At 36.0% G+C, this 10,567-nt stretch overlaps 2 protein-coding genes across 3 annotated transcripts; one reads left to right on the plus strand and one right to left on the minus strand.

The window, feature by feature from the left end:
- Nucleotides 1–23: 23 nt before the first annotated feature.
- On the minus strand, nt 24–9,253 carry Slmap (Sarcolemma associated protein). Of its 2 annotated transcripts, none has more exons than XM_015982880.2 (7): nt 9,114–9,253; nt 8,635–9,007; nt 8,366–8,588; nt 2,804–3,402; nt 2,546–2,665; nt 908–1,039; nt 24–857 (listed from the first exon to the last, which is right to left on the minus strand). In XM_015982880.2, the coding sequence occupies exons 2-7, from the start codon at nt 8,911–8,913 to the stop codon at nt 252–254; spliced, it is 1,959 nt and encodes a 652-aa protein (XP_015838366.2). In that variant the 5' UTR covers nt 8,914–9,007; nt 9,114–9,253; the 3' UTR covers nt 24–251. The 2 variants fall into 2 exon arrangements, with proteins under 2 accessions (XP_015838366.2, XP_968078.2); XM_962985.4 differs by having other exon boundaries at nt 8,635–8,916; nt 9,008–9,148.
- Nucleotides 9,254–9,379: 126 nt separating this feature from the next.
- Nucleotides 9,380–10,146, plus strand: LOC656370 (uncharacterized protein). The gene is made up of 3 exons (XM_962908.4): nt 9,380–9,514; nt 9,560–9,739; nt 9,788–10,146. The coding sequence occupies exons 1-3, from the start codon at nt 9,383–9,385 to the stop codon at nt 10,118–10,120; spliced, it is 645 nt and encodes a 214-aa protein (XP_968001.2). The 5' UTR covers nt 9,380–9,382; the 3' UTR covers nt 10,121–10,146.
- Nucleotides 10,147–10,567: the final 421 nt, after the last annotated feature.

The following is a 10,567-nucleotide window of genomic DNA, read 5'->3' on the forward strand; positions in this document are numbered from 1 at the left end:
AAAGCCCCGGAAAAAAGACGCTCTGCACTTGAAATGAGTTTTATTCTCCTTAAATACATCGGTTATATACATCTACTATGAACAAATATATTAAATAAAATACATTTCTCCTAATTGGGCTAACACAAAAATTGTACAAAACCTATAATCCGCAAATCACACGATTATGGCAAATAAACTCACGTCTCATTGATAATTTTGATTAAAACCTCGAGAAAGAAATAGAAGAAAATCAAAAGAATGGCCGTAAATCAGGAAATCATTGCGCTTATTACTAGATAAAGGATCATGAGTATTAGCGGTGCGATATAGAAATACATTTTGTCGTACGAACTGTTGCACACCTTATTGTACTGTTCCCTCACCTTGGCCAGCTCCTGCTGCAGCTTGAGCTTGTCGTCGTTGCTCTGCGCGTAGCGCTCCTTCAGCAGAACCAGCTCCTCTTCCAGACTAACTAATTGTTCGTAACTACTTGATATGGTGGAGGTATTTACAATTTGGTCCTTGGCGCTCGCCTCTTCCAGCTCCTTAACCAGACCGCTCACGCGATCGCGCAGCTGCTGGCTCTCGTTGCAGCTCTCCTTCCACTTCTGCTGCAACACCACCAGCTCCTCCCTCATGGCCTCGTTCTCCTTTGTTTGAACACAATTCAGCTCCTTCTCCTCGCTGAGAAGCTTCTCCAGTTCGCTCATTTTCGATTTGTTCGACTCAAGGATCGATTCGAGGATTTCGATTCGTTTCTTCAGCTCGTTCTGAGCCGTTTGGTATTTGAACTTTAAGGTTTTCGAGTCGACGTTGTCGCTGTCGAAGTCGTCTTTTGAGTTTTCAGACGGGCTTTCAGGCCCGTTGCAGTTCACCTAAAAAATGTTGAGTGAGCGAAGATTTGGTTAAAATCGGGGGAAATTACCTCCTCTGGGAGATTGAATGTGACGCGCTTTTCCGACTCTTTTTCCTCCATTGTTTCATTGGAGGTTTCGCTCTCCGAGTCGCTCTCCACGTCGCGTTTTTCCTCACAAGAGCTTTTCTCCACGGGAGCGACCTTAAAGTAACAAAAAAAACACGATGATTTTTCTGCTTACTTACTGATAACTAGAATATATTTTTTATGTTTTATGTTTTAGAGCAAAAATAAAAAAAGCATCAAATATTAAAAAAAATCATAATTCAAAAACTGAAAGTCGTAGAGGAATGCGGTTTGTTTCATTGAATTCTACGGCTCATTTTCTCTATTATACCAACTTTTTACGAGATTTAAAATTTTTAATTTTTTTGCTTAAAATTTTATTGGTCAACACCTTCATAAAAATTAAAAAAGACTTTAATCTCGCTCTAGCAAAGTTTTATGGATTTTTACATGTCTTAACAAGCCACTAAAGTTGTTAAAAATCCAAAAAAATCCATTTGTTCGATTTTTTGATTATTTCAATTTTTGTCGCGATTTTGCTCGATTCCGGGTATACGGAACATTTATCGAGCAATAACTCCGGAACTATTAGAGATAACCCATGAAGTGTATTGTCGTTGGAAAGCACTTTTAATTATCTATCTTTTTCAAAAAAGATCTTTGTTCTCCGACTAATAGTTTTCGAGAAAATTGCACATAAAAGCAAAAATAGGTAAGATTTTAAAAAATTCATAACTAAAAAACTATTGGGAATTTGGCAATTTTGTCGATGCCAATCGATTCCCCGGATCATTTTGCATAGGTTTGGATCAAAACAGTTCCACTTTTTACAATAGTTTAGCCGTAAATGAAAAAATAAAAAAAATTAAAAAAAAGTTAACACCCCCCCCCCTTAAAATCGGTCAATTTTTAAAGTGTCTCAAAATCAAATAAAACCTACTCTATCTTATAGATTTTGATGTGCTCTTTACGATGGAACAAACCGTTTTCTCCTAACTCTTTTAGTTTGGACGTAATCGGCGTTTGAAAATTGAAATTTTTTTTGCGAGATATCGCCTTGAGTCCTATGCCGTTTTGTAGAGTTTTTTATTCCGGTTATCCTCCATTTTTCCGTTTCTCGATATCTTTAATAGTTTCGCCGTAATTGGCGATTGAAAATTGAAAAAAAGTGAAAATGGAAACTTTTTCTGCGTTTTTCTCGGAAACTGTAAGACTTAGAGCAACGAACAAAAAACCATCTGATAGCGCTTAATTTTATCTATTTTTTCGACCAAACCCGGAGCCGCTCCGGGCAACGGTTCCGGCTACAGAGGCGATCAAAGTTTTTCACTAAAAAAATTCATTAAAAAAAAACTAAAAGTCGTAGAGAATTGCGGTTTGTTCCATTGAATTCTACGGCTCATTTTACATATTATATCAATTTTTCACAAGAATTAAAAATTTAAAATTTTTTGCCTAAATTTGGGGTAGCCATTTGTCATAGTAAAAAATTTTATTCAACAAAAAAATTCATAGTTCAAAAACTAAAAGTCATAGAGCAATGCGGTTTGTTCCATTGAATTCGGCGGCTCATTTTCTGTATTACACCAATTTTTAACAAGATCTAACATTTTAAAAATTAAAAATAGTATAAACACCTACCGTTAAATTAATATGGTTATTCTGCGGTTCAATCTCCACACCGTTCGTCTTATTTAATTCCGACTCGTTCTCTGCCAAAATCTCTTCTTTCGCTTTCAGATCATCGTTACATATGAATTTCTGTAATAAAAATTTCACGTTATTCCAAATTTTCATGACCTGAGTGTAAAACGCAAAAAACAACATTAAAAATTTTTTCGTTTTATTTTTTGAATTCGTTGTTTAAAAACTTGATAATATTTTATTTGTTAACCTTACCTCATCAAACAAACTCTTATATTGCACATTATGCCTCATCCTCACTTGAAGAACATCAACTTTATCACGTTCCGCTTGAAGCCTTTTCTCTAAATCATACTGCACGTGTTCCAGTCGATTTTTCTCCTCGTTGGCTTTCTTCTGTTCCTCCGTAAACCTCTTCGCCACTTCCTCCAACTCTTGCTGGGTCTGACTCAACTGTTCCTTGACTAAAATCACCTCCTGTTCGGCCGAGATCCGACATCGTTCCTGTTCGGTGGCAACCGCCAAAGCTTGAAGTCTTTCAGCGTGTAATTTTTCGAGTGTTTCTTTGGCGGCTGTCTGATAAGCGGCGTTTTCTTCCTGAAGTTTAACGATTTCTTCGCGATATTTATCTTCGGCCCAGTTTTTCCCCGCTTGTTGCAGTTGCGTCTCGAGGGCAGAAATGCGCGACAAGAGACGTTCTTCACCGACGTAAGCTTGCCAGCTTTCTTCGGCCGATTTTCGAGCCTCGTCCACAACACTTTGAAGTGTTGCTAGTTTTGTTTCGAGACATTGTTCACGCTGAGTGGCCTCTTGGATGATCTGGTGTAGTTCGTATAACTCGTCTAAAGGCACGACTGCAAAATTTATAATTATTTGTTGTTTGTTTAAAATCATAATAAAAATACTAGTTATAGAAGTTTTTGAACGTTTCCGAAAACTAAAGTCTACGGGTCATTTTACGTATTATACCAGCTTTTCACGAGTTAAAATTTTGAATTTTTTTGCTTAAAATTTTCATGGTCAAGGCATTTACCTTCATAAAAATGAAAAAAAAAAAAAAAGGTTTTAATCTCACTCTAGCAAAGTATTATGGACTTTTATATGCATTTACAACCCACTAAAGTTGTTAAAAGTCCACAAAAAGTAAATTTGTTCGATTTTCTGATGTTTGATTTTGCCAATTTTTGTCGCAGTTTTTGTCGGTTTTGGGTACCCGGGACATTTATCGAGCAATAACTCCGGAACTATTAGAGATAACCCCATGAAGTGTATTATCGTTAGAAAGCTCTTTAAATTATCTATTTTTTTCAAAAAAGATTATTGTTCTCCGACTAATAGTTTTCGAGCAAATTGCTGCTAAATGCAAAAATTGGTGAAATTTTAAAAAATTCATAACTAAAAAACTATTGGGAATTTGGCCATATTCTCGATGCCAATCGATTCCCCGGATCATTTTGCATTGGTATGGATCAAAACAGTTTCACTTTTTAGAATAGTTTAGCCGTAAATGAGAAAATAAAAAAAATTAAAAAAAGTTAACACCCCCCCCTTAAAATCGGCCAATTTTTAAAGTGTCTCAAAATCAAATAAGACCGATTCTATCTTATAGATTTTAATGTGCTCTTTAAGATGGAACAAACCGTTTTCTTCTAGCTCCTTTAGTTTGGCCGTAATCGGCGTTTGAAAATTGAAAATTTTTTTGCGAGATATCGCCTTAAGTCCTATGCCATTTTGTAGAGTTTTTTATTCCGGTTAGCCTCCATTTTTCCGTTTCTCGATATCTTTAATAGTTTCGACGTAATTGGCGATTGAAAATTGAAAAAAAGTGAAAATGGAAAGTTTTTTTGCGTTTTTCTCAGAAACTGTAAGACTTAGAGCAACGAACAAAAAACCATCTGATAGCGCTTCATTTTATCTATTTTTTCGACCAAACCCGGAGCCGCTCCGGCCAACGGTTCCGGCTACAGAAGCGATCAAAGTTTTTCACCAAAAAAATTCATTAAAAAAAAACTAAAAGTCGTAGAGCAGTGCGGTTTGTTCGGTTGAATTCTACGGCTCATTTTACATATTATATCGATTTTTCACAAGAATTAAAAATTTAAAAATTTTTGCCTAAATTTAGGGTAGCCATTTGTCATAGTGAAAAATTTTATTCATTAAAAAAATTCATAACTCGAAAACTAAAAGTCGTAGAGCAGTGCGGTTTGTTCTATTGGATTCAGCGGCTTTTTTTCTTTATTATACTAATTTTTCACGCAATTTAAAATTTTCATTTTTTTTGCGCAAATTTCCTGAGTACAACACCACTTACCTTCAAAGAGATGAAAAAAAAATTTTTTTTAAACTCACTCCAGCAAATTTTTATGGACTTCTATATGTCTTAACAACTCACTAAAGCTGTTAAAAGTCCACAAAAAGTCCATATGTTCAATTTTTTGATGTTTGATTTTTTCAATTTTTGTCGCAATTTTTGTCGGTTTTGGGTACCCGGAACATTTCTCGAGCAATAGCTCCGGAACTATTAGAGATAACCCCATGAAGTGTATTATCGTTGGAAAGCTCTTTAAATTATCTATTTTTTTCAAAAAAGATTATTGTTCTCCGACTAATAGTTTTCGAGCAAATTGCTGCTAAATGCAAAAATTGGTAAAATTTTAAAAAATTCATAACTAAAAAACTATTGGGAATTTGGCAATTTTCTCGATGCCAATCGATTCCCCGGATCATTTTGCATAGGTATGGATCAAAACAGTTCCACTTTTTACAATAGTTTAGCCGTAAATGAGAAAATAAGAAAAATTAAAAAAAAGTTAACACCCCCCCCTTAAAATCGGTCAATTTTTAAAGTGTCTCAAAATCAAATGAAACCTATTCTATCTTATAGATTTTGATGTGCTCTTTACGATCGAACAAACCGTTTTCTTCTAGCTCTTTTAGTTTGGCCGTAATCGGCGTTTGAGAATTGAAAATTTTTTTGCGAGATATCGCCTTAAGTTCTATGCCATTTTGTAGAGTTTTTTATTCCGGTTATCCTCCATTTTTCCGTTTCTCGATATCTTTAAAAGTTTCGCCGTAATTGGCGATTGAAAATTGAAAAAAAGTGAAAATGGAAACCTTTTTTTGCGTTTTTCTCGGAAACTGTAAGACTTAGAGCAACGAACAAAAAACCATCTGATAGCGCTTAATTTTGTCTATTTTTTCGACCAAACCCGGAGCCGCTCCGGGCAACGATTCCGGCTACAGAGGCGATCAAAGTTTTTCACTAAAAAAATTCATAAAAAAAAACTAAAAGTCGTAGAGCATTGCGGTTTGTTCGGTTGAATTCTACGGCTCATTTTACATATTATATCGATTTTTCACAAGAATTAAAAATTTAAAAATTTTTGCCTAAATTTAGGGTAGCCATTTGTCATAGTGAAAAATTTTATTCATTAAAAAAATTCATAACTCGAAAACTAAAAGTCGTAGAGCAGTGCGGTTTGTTCTATTGGATTCAGCGGCTTTTTTTCTTTATTATACTAATTTTTCACGCAATTTAAAATTTTCATTCTTTTTTGCTCAAATTTCCTGAGTACTACACTACTTACCTTCAAAGAGATGAAAAAAAAATTTTTTTTAAACTCACTCCAGCAAATTTTTATGGACTTCTATATGTCTTAACAACTCACTAAAGTTGTTAAAAGTCCACAAAAAGTCCATATGTTCAATTTTTTGATGTTTGATTTTTTCAATTTTTGTCGCGATTTTGGTCGATTTCGGGTACCCGGAACATTTCTCGAGCAATAGCTCCGGAACTATTAGAGATAACCCCATCAAGTGTATTATCGTTGGAAAGCTCTTTAAATTATCTATTTTTTTCAAAAAAGATTATTGTTCTCCGACTAATAGTTTTCGAGCAAATTGCTGCTAAATGCAAAAATTGGTAAAATTTTAAAAAATTCATAACTAAAAAACTATTGGGAATTTGGCAATTTTCTCGATGCCAATCGATTCCCCGGATCATTTTGCATAGATATGGATCAAAACAGTTCCACTTTTTACAATAGTTTAGCCGTAAATGAGAAAATAAAAAAAATTAAAAAAAAGTTAACACCCCCCCCTTAAAATTGGTCAATTTTTAAAGTGTCTCAAAATCAAATAAAACCTATTCTATCCTATAGATTTTGATGTGCTCTTTACGATCGAACAAACCGTTTTCTTCTAGCTCTTTTAGTTTGGCCGTAATCGGCGTTTGAAAATTGAAATTTTTTTTGCGAGATATCGCCTTAAGTCCTATGCCATTTTGTAGAGTTTTTTATTCCGGTTATCCTCCATTTTTCCGTTTCTCTATATCTTTAATAGTTTCGCCGTAATTGGCGATTAAAAATTGAAAAAAAGTGAAAATGGAAACCTTTTTTTGCGTTTTTCTCGGAAACTGTAAGACTTAGAGCAACGAACAAAAAACCATCTGATAGCGCTTAATTTTGTCTAATTTCTCGACCAAACCCGGAGCCGCTCCGGGCAACGGTTCCGGCTACAGAGGCGATCAAAGTTTTTCACTAAAAAAATTCATAAAAAAAAAACTAAAAGTCGTAGAGCATTGCGGTTTGTTCGGTTGAATTCTACGGCTCATTTTACATATTATATCGATTTTTCACAAGAATTAAAAATTTAAAAATTTTTGCCTAAATTTAGGGTAGCCATTTGTCATAGTGAAAAATTTTATTCATTAAAAAAATTCATAACTCGAAAACTAAAAGTCGTAGAGAAGTGCGGTTTGTTCCATTGGATTCAGCGGCTTTTTTCCTTTATTATACTAATTTTTCACGCAATTTAAAATTTTCTATTTTTTTGCTCAAATTTCCTGAGTATTCTTGTACCTTCAAAGAGATGAAAAAAAAATTGTTAAAAATTGTTGTTAAAAGTCCACAAAAAGTCCATATGTTCAATTTTTTGATGTTTGATTTTTTCAATTTTTGTCGCGATTTTGGTCGATTTCGGGTACCCGGAACATTTCTCGAGCAATAGCTCCGGAACTATTAGAGATAACCCCATGAAGTGTATTATCGTTGGAAAGCTCTTTTAATTATCTATCTTTTTCAAAAAGACTACTGTTCTCCGACTAACAGTTTTCGAGAAAACTGGAAATAAAAGCAAAAATAGGTAAAATTTTAAAAAATTCATATCTAAAAAACTGTTGGGAATTTTGCGATTTTCTTGACGCCAATCGATTCAGCGGATCATTTTACATAAATTTACATCAAACAATTTTACATATATATTTGTCGTAATTGGAAAAAAAATTCCAAACACAAAATAGCAAACGTGTTATTTAGTTATTGAGATACAGAAAAAAAAATCTTTTAACAAACTCATCTTGTATGAGTCGAATGTAATGCGCAACAGAAACTTTCCTTGACTTTTAAACGTTGTGAAATAAAAATAGTATGTACATAATTTAGATTTTTTAAAATACAAATTATAAACAAAAGAGAAATACCAATTTGTTTAATATTGTTGGTAAAAAATTTGGAGGCTTTCCGGAACAGTGTTTAATTTTTTCATTTAAATGTAGTGTTAAAAATAGCACAAAAACGGGTGGTCCCACTTAACCTTCCGAATTCAAATAATAATAGTAAAAAAACAGTCTAGTATTTGCCGACTTGGCCCAACTCCAAAACGACAAAAATCACTACAAGTCCGAGCAATTAATCAAAATTGGGTTCAAAATGAGCCGTTTTCCACCTTATTATGTGTTTATTTTTTTTAAATAAAAACTGGGCTTTTATCGTTATCATTCTTACGTCAAACAAGAAATATCAATTACAAGTCAATTACCATCAGTGTTATTTTCGACGATGCTGGGGCTGGCTTTGGCCTCCCTCCCATCAGGCATGTACAGTTTAAGCGTTGCGATAATGCACCCATGGGTCACCTTCTTGTTGTTTTCAATGACATCGACCCCAAACTGGACAATGTCCCCCGAACTGACCTCATGGTGCTCCGTCTCGGCCACCAGGCGATTATTGTTGACGAAAGTCCCGTTGCTGCTCTTCGTGTCCTAAACCGGGGACTTTAGTCACAACTCACTCCCAAGGGGGCCCTACCTGAAGGTAAAACTTCCCGTTCTCGTACCAGAGCACCGCATGGTGCCTGGACAGCACCTTGCAGTCGAAGATGGCGTTGGCGCAGGTGGCTTTGGCCTTCGCCACCGAGCGCCCCACCTTGACCGGCTGGTCCAGCAGAAGGGTGCGCTCCTGGAAGGGGTGCGAGTTGGGGCGGCAGATGAGCACGGCTTTGGCGAGCATCTTGGCGTTGCTGCTCTTTACCATGGGGGTTGGGTATGCGGCCACATTCTTCACCCAGATCCCGCTTACAACGACCATCGCCTGGGGTCAAGTGGGGGCAACGAGATTAATTGACAGCCGACCAAAGCAGCACACTGACACTCCACAACGCGCTACAACACAACCAACTCACCTAAAACGCAACGATTTGGGGTTTTAGAGCGATTTTCATTTACTGGGTGAAGATATGTCAAAATTTGTGGGCGTGAAACTAGCTCAAGAACTAACGCAAATCGTACCAATTCTACCACATTTTTTGCACCCGAATCGGACCAGTTCGATCGCACCGACACCACGCACGGGATTTACATTTTTTACGAGGGGTTTTTTACCAAATTTATTGCAAGTTTTTATCGCGCAGTGACATTTTCGAGCACAAAGACAAGGCTGTGTTAGGGATTTTCGCCTTTCACCAGAGTGGCACCTCTGACCTTTCACCACCTAATTTCACGTCAAACGATTCGTAAACAGAAAGTTAGGTTACTTTAACGACAAAAACTTGAAAAAAATGGCAAAAAACACACCGGGGGACCGCGATAGCAGCCCCGATATGGAAATCGAGCGCGACCACAAGCCCATAGTCATACGCAACTCCACGGACTTGCAAAGACTCAAACTGGAAAAACTGATGAAAAACCCGGTAAGTGGCCCCTGAGAGTTGTTAGCATTGTTATAAATTGTGTAGGAGAAAGAGGTGATCATCCCCGAAAGGCCCAAAGAGCGGGGGGTTCCCGTGGTGCCTGATTTTGTACGTAATGTCATGGGGAGCAGCGCTGGGGCTGGTTCTGGGGAGTTCCACGTCTATAGACACTTAAGGAGAAAAGAGTACGCGAGACAAAGATACATGAAAGAAAAGGGCGAAAGGGTAATTAATTTGAATTATGCCTTCGTTATTTTTGAAAAAAGTCTTTAGGAAAAGTTGGATAACGAATATCATGCCAAACTTGAAGAAAACAGGAGGAAAGCGGAGGAAAGGACGGCGAAGAAGAGACAGAAACGACTAAAGAAAAAGCAAAAAATGAAAAAAAAGCCGAAGTTAGGCAGTAAGTCTTCACAAAGTGAAGCAACCGACAGTAGTAGCAGTGAAGAAGTTGAAAGTGAAGAATGTGAGAAAAAGAACGAAGAACAAACGCCAAGTGAAGACAGTAAGCCTACAAAGGAAGAAAATACAGAAGATCGGAAGGAGGGTGGAAAAGAAGACGCACCAAAAGAAACTCCTGATAACACTAATGACGAAATTAAATAAAAACCAAATAAACGTATTTTTAATTATTTGCCTGTTTTTTGTTATTATTTGATCATGCCTTTTCTATGGAGAACTGTAACTTATGAGACGAAACGAGATACATAAGTCGTACTATTTACGTATTTTTTGTATGCTATGTGCTAACAATAAAACAAATAAAACCTTTTTTTTTAATTGATTGCCCATTCTTATGAAAACAACTGCGTTCTCTAGCGACCTTAACGGAACTATCAGGGAGAGGAACGTTTTATTTGTAGGTGGCTTCGTATCCTAGCCTTTAAATCTCCGTAGTCCTACCTCTCTCAGTCCCCTAATTTTTTTATTTAAAAAAAATTTGTAACGTAAAATGGTGATATAACTGTTTGAGTTGCTTTCAGCGTTAATTTCTAATTCAAAGCATGTGTTCAAAACCCATTTTGTTCAAAACTATCATAGTGACACAACTTT

Source organism: Tribolium castaneum, chromosome 6, assembly GCF_031307605.1.
Source record: "Tribolium castaneum strain GA2 chromosome 6, icTriCast1.1, whole genome shotgun sequence".
NCBI classification, from domain to species: Eukaryota; Metazoa; Arthropoda; class Insecta; order Coleoptera; family Tenebrionidae; genus Tribolium; species Tribolium castaneum.